This window comes from Schistocerca americana, unplaced genomic scaffold (genome assembly GCF_021461395.2).
Source record: "Schistocerca americana isolate TAMUIC-IGC-003095 unplaced genomic scaffold, iqSchAmer2.1 HiC_scaffold_648, whole genome shotgun sequence".
NCBI classification, from domain to species: Eukaryota; Metazoa; Arthropoda; class Insecta; order Orthoptera; family Acrididae; genus Schistocerca; species Schistocerca americana.
In genome coordinates this window covers 1-12,500 of record NW_025726399.1, presented here as the reverse complement: position 1 = coordinate 12,500, position 12,500 = coordinate 1, and the positions used below count along the sequence as shown (strand labels likewise).

General features: G+C 58.9%; 1 protein-coding gene, 1 non-coding gene and 1 pseudogene across 2 annotated transcripts; 1 reads left to right on the top strand and 2 right to left on the bottom strand.

Moving 5' to 3' along the window:
• Positions 1–5,183: 5,183 nt before the first annotated feature.
• Positions 5,184–6,595, top strand: LOC124588685 (serine/arginine repetitive matrix protein 1-like; the record flags this gene model as incomplete). Its single annotated transcript, XM_047131477.1, has 3 exons — positions 5,184–5,255; positions 5,458–5,645; positions 5,995–6,595. Coding segments are annotated over exons 1-3 (861 nt in total), but the record flags the coding sequence as incomplete, so codon positions are not given.
• Positions 6,596–8,795: 2,200 nt separating this feature from the next.
• On the bottom strand, positions 8,796–11,790 carry LOC124588695 (annotated as a pseudogene).
• Positions 11,791–11,978: 188 nt separating this feature from the next.
• LOC124588686 lies at positions 11,979–12,133 on the bottom strand. Its single transcript, XR_006975772.1, has one exon. It is a non-coding gene; the product is annotated as a 5.8S ribosomal RNA (ribosomal RNA).
• Between the last annotated feature and the right edge of the window lie 367 nt (positions 12,134–12,500).

The window sequence follows — 12,500 nt, the reverse complement described above, 5'->3', positions numbered from 1 at the left end:
CGCTGTAGCCTCCTCACCGCCGCCGCAGGTTTTCTCTTTCTCAGTCTATGAGCCCAGACACTCGATCCGTAGGCCGTGATGGCTACCAGAATGCTCGAGTGATACAGCCTTAGTGTATGCAGTGGCAGGTGGTATTGCCTGTTTGCAATGCTGGCTATTTTGTGGAATAGGGCTTGGCCTTTGCGACATACGAACTCGATGTGCGCAGTGAACAGCCTGGACTCGTCAAGGTGAATCCCCAGGTACCTTGTCATGTAAGTTCGCCTGATTGCTCCATTGTTGGCTCCTCCAGCTACTCGGAGCAATGGGTCACGCGCCAATCGGCCGCGCAGCATGACATACACAGTCTTTTCTACAGACAGCTTCAGCTTCACCTTCTGGCACCACTCCTGTAGTGCATTTAACGCTGCATTGCAGTTTACTTCTAGTATTGCCCGAGAATCACCTTCTATCACTAGAAGAATGTCATCAGCGTACGCCACCACGCCTCGCACTTGTCGCAGTTCCCCAAGTTCCTCCAGCACAGGTTCCAGACCCACGTCCCAGAATATGGGACCGCAGACTGAGCCCTGTGGGCATCCCTTAGTGATCAACTTCTCAACCGCCCGCCCCGGGCACCGCAAGACCGCCCGCCGGTGTCGGCAGTAGTCAAGCAGGCACCGGTACAGGGGCCCAGGACATTCCAACTTCCTTAGGCTGTCGAACAGAGCCGGCCACCATAGGTTATCGAAAGCCCCGGCGATGTCGACCATTATCCCCGCAACGTACTTAGCAGTAGATGTGTCCACTAGCAACATTGCCTTGTTTATAGCATCTTCTGTACACAGGCCCCTCCTGAATCCGTACTGGTCGGGACTTCGTCCCCTAAGCTCCCGGTGTTGCTCTAGCCGGAGGCATAGGAGCTTCTCCTGGAGCTTGGCCATGGAGTTCAAGAGACAGATTGGTCGGTACGATTTCGGCACTTCTGGATCCTTGTCATCACCCTTTCGCAGTATAACCACTTCAGCCGTCTTCCACGACTCTGGTACCCGTCCCTGACGTAAACACTCGTTGTTGAGGTTTGTCAGGTAAGGGCAGATCTCCGCGCATAAGGCTTGGAGAACCTCTGCAGCGAGACCATCTTGTCCCGTCGCCTTCTTCCGGCGCAATTCGAGAATGGCTATTGTAACTTCACGTTCAGTGAATGGAGCAACTGGCGTCTCATTGGCATACGCCTCATTGAGTTGTCTCCTCATATTCCCCTGTTCCTCATTCTCATCTTCGCTACTATCATCTGGCAACAAGGTGCTCATGAGTAGCTCGGCTGACTCCTGCCAGTCCCTGGTGTGGCTGCCATCATTCTTCCTTAGGGTTGACAGGACCGTCGGTGACCGAACTTTCGATGCGGCAATCCTGTACGGCGTTCCCCAGGGGTCAGCCGCCAGACTGTCACGAACGAAAGACTGCCAACTCTCAATCCGTACCGTGTGCAGCGTCCGCTTAAACACCGCCTTGGCCCGCCTGTACCGCGCAAGCGTAGCCTCACGCATGTGATCGCCTATGCTGCGCTGGTATTGCCGCCGCGCCCTTCTGCATTCGCGTCGGAGACGTTGCAGCTCAGGGTTCCAAGGCGCTTTAGGCGTTTTCCCTGTATGGGCCAACGGGACTGCGCCCGTTGCTGCTGTCTGTATAGCCCTCGTCAGATCCTCTGCAGCTTTATCCACGTCCACAACGCGATCCATTGGCCAATTCGGTATCCTCTTAGTCGATCCCAATCAGCCTTTCGCCAGTTGTACTTGACGATGCCGTTCACCTGGTCTTGTGGAGGAGGCTCCCCATCATAAGCTACAGTGAAAGTGATCAGATTATGATCACTTAGTGTCGTTCCCCGCCATACCTTCCAATTCTCCGCGCGGAGATGCACATGTGCACTCTTTAGTGTCACATCAATGTTTGAGGTCGCTCCCCGGCGACCTTCAAAAGTTGGTGGGAAGTTTGGTCGGTTCAACACTTCTAATCCGAGCTCGAGAATTGCTTCAGCGAGTCTCTCACCCCGCCTAGCGGCGCGTCGCGCGCCAAGAGGCGTGATGTCACTGTGCCATAGGGGTGACATGGCGTTTGCGTCCATTGTGCAGATGAGCAAGTCATTGCGGTGGAACCCAACCGCCTCTTTTAACTGGTCGATGTACGGCCTCTCTCTGTGCCTGTACTGAAAGTACATGTTCAGCACGAAAAAGGTGAAATCGCCAGTGTTTATTTCGGCTAACACCATGCATCTGTTGCTGAGGTGCGCCACTTTCACTGCTCTCAGAGATCGATTTAGCACAGCGATCGCTGCCATAGGGTGCTCTCCTCCTGCCAAGATCTGAGCTGTAGTCGGCATATACAGGATCTTTCCGTCTTTGGAGTATGGCTCCTGTAGACATAAAATGTCTAAAGACTCCTCCTCCGCTCGGCGTCGCACCTCGCACATCACCGCTTGCGATCGCGCGCAGTTCAGCTGTCCTATTTTAACCGACACGGGCATTGTGATGTTTCACAGTCCGGTCGGCAACAGGTGAGGCGGCAGCCGGTAAGGAGACGGTTGACGAGAGGTCTTGTCTCCCATAGTCTGTCCGCTGGATTTTACGTTGTGTGAGGATTTTATAGAAGTCACACTCTTTTCCTGGCGTCACGCAATTGCGATTTCGCTTTTTGCACGGAATGCAGACCGGTTGGTTCCCCGCTTTTCGACAATCCTTTCTCATGTGGCCGTTTTCGCCACAGTGCCCGCATGTTATTATACTCGGGTCCTGCTTGCAGAACTTTGCCGAGTGGTTTACATCTTGGCACCGCGTGCAGACAGCCAAGTCTAGGTAATCATCGACTGGCATGGACTCGAAGCCCATGTACAGTCTTTTCTGCCTAAGGATGGCGACTCTGAGTCTGGGGCTTACTTCCACCACGAGATGTGATGTTTGTTTGCCCCTTGGTCCAGTCCGGAACTTCGGCTTAAACTCCTGGCGGAATTGTGTTTCCGAAAGTCCTCCAAGGTCATTTTGCTTTCGAGTTAGCTCAACCACAGTTTCATTCTTCATGACGCAGGGTACATGATATATGATTATCTGCGGATTGAGCTTTTTCGGCAGTTCGCATTTCAGAGCTTCTGTCAGTTTGTTATTGGCCAGAAGTTTTTGACGATCAGTTTCAGACGCCACATCAACGATAAGCGTCGGGCCGTTTGTGGTGACCCGTGAGAACTTCACACCATCAACCTCTGGCTTGACCAGGGAGGTGAACTTCTTTCTCACTTCTGCTCCGCTTTCGTTTGCCTTTGACTTGATAAAGAGCGTAGCCTTCTCAGTCTGGGCTCTCGTTATCATTGCCTGCGTTTTCCTTTCTGTCGAGGGTAGAGCGGCGGCAACTTGTGCAAAGGTCTTTGGCGGCGCCAGGGGCGCCGCTTTCGTCCTCGCCAGCTCATCCTCCAAGGCGTCCACCCTTCCTGTGAGGGCCGACTGCGCCATAGCCCAGTCAAACAACTTAGCTCTCAGTTGTCTCTTGAGGTCACTTAGACTTTTCTCCTCCACCAGTTGCCCCGGTTTTAGAGAGTCGTCCACGAGTTCAAGGACGTCCTCGAGCCGCGTCGCGATGAGCTGTATAGTCGCAAGATCGCTGGGGCTTGCCTTGTATGGGGACTTGCCGTCCTCGACTGGGCCGCTGGGCTCTTGCCCGGCTACCTGCGCCGAGTCCGGCTGCTTGTTCTTCTTTCGCCTCTTCCGTCGAGTCCCGGGCTTGCGCCCTTCGGTTCCCGACATTGGCGTAGAGGCGCGGCTACTGCAGGCACTTTCACTGACTGGGCCGCTGGGCTGCTGCCCGGCTACCTGCGCCAGTTTCCGCGCACTTTTCACCGTTTCCGACGGTTGAGACTTCGGCCGTGTGGCCGCCGTCTCTCCCGCCGGGCGAGTCTGGGTGGACGTGCCAGCACCGACTGGGCCGCCGGGCTTCTGCCCAGCTACCTGCGCCAGCTTTGGCCCGCCCGCAGTCTTACCCGCCGGCGGCGTCGTCGGCCGTGTGGCCTTCGTCTTCGCCTTCGGTTCAGACTTCCCCTTGGCGCCTTCCCCGACTGGGCCGCTGGGCTCGCGCCCGGCTACCTGCGCCGGTTCCGGCTTATCTCCCTCCTTGGGCGCCGTTCTTGGCGCCGGCTGGCGGGGTGGCGGCATTAGCTCGGTTGCAGCGTCAGCACTCTGCGATCTCTGCCGAAGCACTCTTCGCAGGTGTCTCCTCTGCTTCCTTAGCTTAGCCTTACGGTCTTTCTCACTGTCACTTTCACTCGTATCAACGAGCGTCCGTGACAGCGTCTCGCTAGCGGCAGTCTTAGCGCTCCGCACACGGGGTGTCCGGAACTCCAATTCTGGCGCACTAAGCGCGGGGTCATGGTCTTGTGGTCTAGGGACCTCCGACTGCCCTTGGTTTGGGAGTCCGTCAGTACACGAGGTGTCCGACTCGCTCCCCGAGAGGTTGGTGTGTTGACTCCGCGACGGCCCACCAGTTCCGTCGGGACAAGGTTGTTTGAAAGAGTCCATGTGGTTCCCACGAACAGCTAGGGATCTATGTTGTCCATCCAGGCGTCGCCCCGCACACCTGGGTAAGCCTTATACAACAGAGGGTCGGCCGGTCCTCTGAGGTGGCTGACTCATGACTGTTCACAACTCAACAGCCTTGCGCCCCATAGCCGCCAGCTAACGCAGAGGGTGAGGGGTGATTATAGAGATTGTCCTTCTCTTGCCCAGGCGGTTAAGCCAAGACTCCGGTCCAAAACACGCACGACGTTCCACTGCGCGCCTCACAGCAGTCGTTGAAGTGCGTATCTCAGTTTACGGCCGTCGCTGGTAGCGCTTGCCAGCTCCGGGCTAGGGCACCCCGGGTTTGCCAAGCCCGTACGGCGACTGCATTAGCCTCCGTCCCTGTGGTCGTGGTCTTAGGCCACTCAGGAGCATCCTCCTGTGGCAGCTCCTGGTGACTTCCGCGTTGTGGTGACCGTTGCCGGTCTCCCCTTCGCAGTTGTCCACCAAGGAATCCTCCGATCGAGGCCGAGACGTCGTCCGCGTTGCATTCTCTGAAGGCCAGAGAGCGCTTCGCAGTCAGGCGCCCTTCCCCGCGCGTGGACATCGGCCTGCTTCCACATTAAGTTCTCTACAGTGAGAGACTTAGTTTCGGCAGGAACGATGACCGCCAGAACTCCCCACTGTGCTTATTGCGCCAACCGCCTGCACCAACCACAGCCAACATTGCGTATGGCCGGCCGGCGCCGCTAAGTTGTCCGGACGTGGCCTGCCGAGCCGGGCACGGCAGGGCCGGCGCCCGCCGCCGGCGTGGCCGCGAGAGCGAACCGCCAGTCAGAGACCGACCGCCCGTCCCGCGCCAGCCAGCAGCGCGCGCACCGCCCAGCCGACCCGGCCCAGCGCAGCGCGCCCGACACAGCAGCGCACCCGTGCGCAGCCCAGCCGGCGGACGAGCCCCGCCGCTACCCCGGCCAACCGCACCGCCGTCCGACATTTGCCGGGCGGAGCATGTGCGAGGCCGGCGCCGCAGCGGGAGCCCACCACCAGCGAGCCGCGCAGGACGCACCACCATGCGCATAAGGCAACTGCCGCGTGCCAACAGCTGTCGACACGCGTCGTTGCCACGCGCACATCCTACGTACGAGCTTGGATACTAGACTCACGAGTCCGACACCTACAAGCGCTCGCAGTAGGTGGAGGCGCACGAAAGGCGTGACATACCTCCATGTCGGGAGTTAACTCCCGTGGCACTTGTGTCTTGGAGTGATGCATCCCACGTCCGATAAATCGAGCGCGGTAATACTTCGTTCCTGACGGTGAGGCGTGAATCTCCGTAGCGCACACAGGCAGAGACGGAGGCACGTCCTCGCAGAGAGACACTATACCAGTCAGACTTGCGCCCGACAGGTTTGCAACCTCTGCAGCAGACATACGCAGCATGGCTGATGCATCGCGAAATGTCCTAACGTGAAAGCGGCGCCCGCCACACCCCGGCCGGAGCCGGGGCGCAGCAAGCGCCGCCAACGCAAAAGCGGCGCCCGCCGCACCCCGGCCAAGGCCAAGAGCACGGCAAGCGCCGCCAAAGTGAAAGCGGCGCCCACCGCACCCCGGCCGGAGCCAAGAGCGCAGCAAGCGCCGCCAACGCAAAAGCGGCGCCCGCCGCACCCCGGCCGGAGCCAAGAGCACAGCAAGCGCCGCCACAGCCAAAGCGGCGCCCGCCGCACCCCGGCCGGAGCCAGAGCACAGCAAACGCCGCCAACGCAAAAGCGGCACCCGCCACACCCCGGCCAAGGCCAAGAGCACAGCAGGCGCCGCCAAAGCAAAAGCGGCGCCCGCCGCACCCCGGCCGGAGCCAAGAGCACAGCAAGCGCCGCCAAAGCAAAAGCGGCGCCCGCCGCACCCCGGCCGGAGCCAAGAGCACAGCAAGCGCCGCCAACGCAAAAGCGGCGCCCGCCGCACCCCGGCCGGAGCCAAGAGCACAGCAAGCGCCGCCAACGCAAAAGCGGCGCCCGCCGCACCCCGGCCGGAGCCAGAGCACAGCAAGCGCCGCAGAAGCGAGCAAGTGCCATTCGCCAGTGAGCAAGGATACTAGACACAAGTGTCCGACACCTTAGCGCCCACGGCGAGCGGAGTGCGAGACTCGGCTTGGAGAGGCCGGTTGCCCAGTCCCTCTGCGTCTACGCCTGCACCCCGCACGGGAGTCGCCCTTCTCTCATTGGTTTCACCGGTTGCCCGGCTACTCACATCTTACACCACGGGAAGGTTGAGAGATCGGACATTTAGCCGCCCGTCTTCTACCAGTATAGGTGGACTCCACCACTGGTTAGACAGCATAACGGCCTTCGTAAGATAGTAGATAGGGACATTCGGATATGTCGTCTCGATTATAATGGCTCTGCATCATTTACTAATCAGCGCCCTGTGTGTACTAATTCTGGTTCCAGTCAAGTTTTGCTGTTCTATTCCTGTTCAACAGTAGAACGGCGGCTCCACTACGTAGGTACTTCTCTCGGCAGCTTCCCCCGGGTATGGCAATTAATTACAGACATTTTTGTGTACAGACTAGTGCCGGTGTGTTGTGACAATGTCACAGGTCAGGGGTGGGGGAAGCTACGCCCTGCCAAATAGGTGGGTCAGGGCTCGGAAAAACTCTCCCCACTCTGGGGGCTCGGACCCTCATTACTCTTCCGAGTAATATATTGAGGAGCGCACTTAGCCATTGCCCCGAGTCTTGGCGACTGCGAGTGCAACGCCCACGGGGACCGACGTGGACGGGGCGCCTCCTAGCTGATCACTCAGCATCGGAATCCGTACAGTGAGTTACGCGATCGAGTCTGTAGCTCGTAATTAGTACAGCTCGCAGCTGGCCAGGCTTACCCACTGTCGAGCCCGGGCACCCTCAGGCTCACCAGTTCTACCCAGCTACACCCGAGTTAGCCACAGGTTCTAGGCCATAAAGCCAAGTCCCAGATGTTCGGGACTCGGACCAAAAATGTTTACTACTCGTGTTGGCTTTAGTCCCACCACGTTAGACGAGTAACCGCCGAGGACATTTTAATTCGGGTCCTCTACCGCACATCTCTTACTGCCTGAGTCGCCCGTTGCCCTGTCGAGACATCAACCAGGGATAAGGTAGAAAACAGGCAGTTTTATAGGTAGCTGCCGTGCGGTCTGCCAAGGGGCTCATCGTATCTCCCGTAGGAGAACTTGGATACTAGTTCACGCGTGAACCGACACCTCCGACGACTACCCCAGCAGCTACCCCACGGTTCCCTTATTAGGTACTCGTTTTTACAAGATGTCTCTTGTCACACAGACGAGTTTCTGTCCGAGGTCGCAACGCGATCCTCTACCACACATCTCCTACTACCGGAAAGCGCCCGTTGCCCGTGGGTTCTACCTTTTGAGGCGCGGGATTGGGTAGCTTTCGGCAGTTTTGTGAGTAAACGCCGTGTGGTCTGCCAAGGGACATCGCCGTTACCACACAGGGTTCGGATACTAGTTCACGCCACCACGTGAACCGACACCTCAGACGGCTATCCCAGCGTTTACCGCTTTTTTGCGTGGTCTTTTACCACCACGCTACTCGTGTTAGCAAGACTCCTCTTGCAGCCAGAGACGAGTTACGGCCGATGCCACCATACGCGGCCCTCTACTGCATTACTGATCTGCCAGTCTCGCCCTTTACCGCCTAGCGCATGTGAGCTAGGGATCGGGTAGAAACATGACAGTTCTAAGGGTAGTTGCCATGCAGTCTGCAGGGTAACATCGTGGCCAAAGGCTCTCGGTTACTAGTGATTCCCACGCTGAAAAACGTGGCCCGACTTCCTCAAACGATGGCCCTGGACAACAACCCTATATTACCATGGACTGGTCTGGCACCACCTATTCAACATATTCGGTAGCAACCCTCCACTACAGAGGGTCCCATACAGTCACTTATTCAGCATATTCGTGACAGACTCCCACTACAGGAGACCGGACCCATACCAACTCCTGTTTGCCCCCAACGGCAAAAGGGGACTTACTACAAGGTCGGCAGGAGGATCCTGCATGGCACTGCCTGTTCAATATATTCAGCAGCAACCCTCCACTACAGAGGGCCCCCAGAGAAGCTCATGGGGCCTTGGTCCGGGGCTACCTATTGACATATATTCGGCAGCTACCTCCTATTACGGGAGGCGTTCCCCTATCCGCCACCCGGGGACCCGACTTCGTAGCGTGGCCAGCGCTCGGACCCTGCTCCGACACGGTAGTTGCCCTTGTACGGGTCTTACTGCACACCCGGTCAGGACGCAGGGTCCCGAAGTAGTAGATAGGGACAGCGGGAATCTCGTTAATCCATTCATGCGCGTCACTAATTAGATGACGAGGCATTTGGCTAGATTAAGAGAAGTCATAGTTACTCCCGCCGTTTACCCGCGCTTGCTTGAATTTCTTCACGTTGACATTCAGAGCACTGGGCAGAAATCACATTGCGTCAACACCCGCTAGGGCCATCGCAATGCTTTGTTTTAATTAGACAGTCGGATTCCCCCAGTCCGTGCCAGTTCTGAGTTGATCGTTGAATGGCGGCCGAAGAGAATCCGCGCACCCGCGCGCCCCCGGAGGAGCACGCTAAGGCGGACGCGGCCTCGCAGCAAGGAAGATCCGTGGGAGGCCAAGGCACGGGACCGAGCTCGGATCCTGCACGCAGGTTGAAGCACCGGGGCGCGAACGCCGCGCAGGCGCGCGCATCCTGCACCGCCGGCCAGCACGAGGCCAACCAACGGCGAGAGCAGACCACGCCCGCGCTAAACGCCCGCACTTACCGGCACCCCTACGGCACTCACCTCGCCCAGGCCCGGCACGTTAGCGCTGACCCACTTCCCGACCAAGCCCGACACGCCCCGATCCTCAGAGCCAATCCTTATCCCGAAGTTACGGATCCAATTTGCCGACTTCCCTTACCTACATTATTCTATCGACTAGAGGCTCTTCACCTTGGAGACCTGCTGCGGATATGGGTACGAACCGGCGCGACACCTCCACGTGGCCCTCTCCCGGATTTTCAAGGTCCGAGGGGAAGATCGGGACACCGCCGCAACTGCGGTGCTCTTCGCGTTCCAAACCCTATCTCCCTGCTAGAGGATTCCAGGGAACTCGAACGCTCATGCAGAAAAGAAAACTCTTCCCCGATCTCCCGACGGCGTCTCCGGGTCCTTTTGGGTTACCCCGACGAGCATCTCTAAAAGAGGGGCCCGACTTGTATCGGTTCCGCTGCCGGGTTCCGGAATAGGAACCGGATTCCCTTTCGCCCAACGGGGGCCAGCACAAAGTGCATCATGCTATGACGGCCCCCATCAACATCGGATTTCTCCTAGGGCTTAGGATCGACTGACTCGTGTGCAACGGCTGTTCACACGAAACCCTTCTCCGCGTCAGCCCTCCAGGGCCTCGCTGGAGTATTTGCTACTACCACCAAGATCTGCACCGACGGCGGCTCCAGGCAGGCTCACGCCCAGACCCTTCTGCGCCCACCGCCGCGACCCTCCTACTCGTCAGGGCTTCGCGGCCGGCCGCAAGGACCGGCCATGACTGCCAGACTGACGGCCGAGTATAGGCACGACGCTTCAGCGCCATCCATTTTCAGGGCTAGTTGCTTCGGCAGGTGAGTTGTTACACACTCCTTAGCGGATTCCGACTTCCATGGCCACCGTCCTGCTGTCTTAAGCAACCAACGCCTTTCATGGTTTCCCATGAGCGTCGATTCGGGCGCCTTAACTCGGCGTTTGGTTCATCCCACAGCGCCAGTTCTGCTTACCAAAAGTGGCCCACTTGGCACTCCGATCCGAGTCGTTTGCTCGCGGCTTCAGCATATCAAGCAAGCCGGAGATCTCACCCATTTAAAGTTTGAGAATAGGTTGAGGTCGTTTCGGCCCCAAGGCCTCTAATCATTCGCTTTACCGGATGAGACTCGTACGAGCACCAGCTATCCTGAGGGAAACTTCGGAGGGAACCAGCTACTAGATGGTTCGATTAGTCTTTCGCCCCTATACCCAGCTCCGACGATCGATTTGCACGTCAGAATCGCTACGGACCTCCATCAGGGTTTCCCCTGACTTCGTCCTGGCCAGGCATAGTTCACCATCTTTCGGGTCCCAACGTGTACGCTCTAGGTGCGCCTCACCTCGCAATGAGGACGAGACGCCCCGGGAGTGCGGAGGCCGCCGCCCCGTGAAGGGCGGGGAAGCCCCATCCTCCCTCGGCCCGCGCAAGGCGAGACCTTCACTTTCATTACGCCTTTAGGTTTCGTACAGCCCAATGACTCGCGCACATGTTAGACTCCTTGGTCCGTGTTTCAAGACGGGTCGTGAAATTGTCCAAAGCTGAAGCGCCGCTGACGGGAGCGATTATTCCGCCCGAGAGCATCCCGAGCCAACAGCGGCGCGGGTCCGGGGCCGGGCCAGGTAGGTCCGTCATCCGGGAAGAACCGCGCGCGCTTGCCGGGAGCCCGAGCGCCCAAAGGGGCGAATCGACTCCTCCAGATATACCGCCGGGCAGCCAGCCAGGACACCGGGGCTCTGCCCAACAGACGCGAACCGAGGCCCGCGGAAGGACAGGCTGCGCACCCGGGCCGTAGGCCGGCACCCAGCGGGTCGCGACGTCCTACTAGGGGAGAAGTGCGGCCCACCGCACACCGGAACGGCCCCACCCCGCGGCGAGTGGAAAGGCAACCGGACACGACCCCGCCGCGGATTGCTCCGCGCGGGCGGCCGGCCCCATCTGCCGAGGGCGGAGGCCTGTGGCCGGATGGGCGTGAATCTCACCCGTTCGACCTTTCGGACTTCTCACGTTTACCCCAGAACGGTTTCACGTACTTTTGAACTCTCTCTTCAAAGTTCTTTTCAACTTTCCCTCACGGTACTTGTTCGCTATCGGTCTCGTGGTCATATTTAGTCTCAGATGGAGTTTACCACCCACTTGGAGCTGCACTCTCAAGCAACCCGACTCGAAGGAGAGGTCCCGCCGACGCTCGCACCGGCCGCTACGGGCCTGGCACCCTCTACGGGCCGTGGCCTCATTCAAGTTGGACTTGGGCTCGGCGCGAGGCGTCGGGGTAGTGGACCCTCCCAAACACCACATGCCACGACAGGCGGCAGCCTGCGGGGTTCGGTGCTGGACTCTTCCCTGTTCGCTCGCCGCTACTGGGGGAATCCTTGTTAGTTTCTTTTCCTCCGCTTAGTAATATGCTTAAATTCAGCGGGTAGTCTCGCCTGCTCTGAGGTCGTTGTACGAGGTGTCGCACGCCACACCGCCAGCCGGCTGTGCACGCTACCGAGTAAGTACCGGTATGCGAACCGCCAGGCGACGGGCGCGCATCGCACGTTTCAGGAGGCGCGGCCGGCCCCACAGGCGGCCGCGACGCTCCCAGGTCTGCGAAGCGGGGCAAACGCCGCGCGCTTCAGTATACGTAGCCGACCCTCAGCCAGACGTGGCCCGGGAACGGAATCCATGGACCGCAATGTGCGTTCGAAACGTCGATGTTCATGTGTCCTGCAGTTCACATGTCGACGCGCAATTTGCTGCGTTCTTCATCGACCCACGAGCCGAGTGATCCACCGTCCTGGGTGATCTTTCCTTAGTTTCCACTGTCTCTTTCAAGACAGTTGCATAGGCGGGACGTAGGCGTGTGGCGGCCCCTGTTCAAGCGTTCTGTGTCCAACGGCCTCACGGCCGATGGGCGTCGTACGGCTCCACACCGGAGCGGACAGGCAGTCGGGCGAAAGTCATTCAAAACCGGCGCCAGGCGCCAGGTGCCGCAGGCCAGCCGCTCCAGCGCTTCAGCGCTCGTACCACACAACATTGGCGTTAGTTTTGAGAAGCACGCGTGGTTCCGCACGCGGCGCACGGCTACTGCGAGCCGTACAGGTAGCGTGTTGCGCGACACGACACGCACATCGAACGACATGCAGTCTAGTCGGTAATGATCCTTCCGCA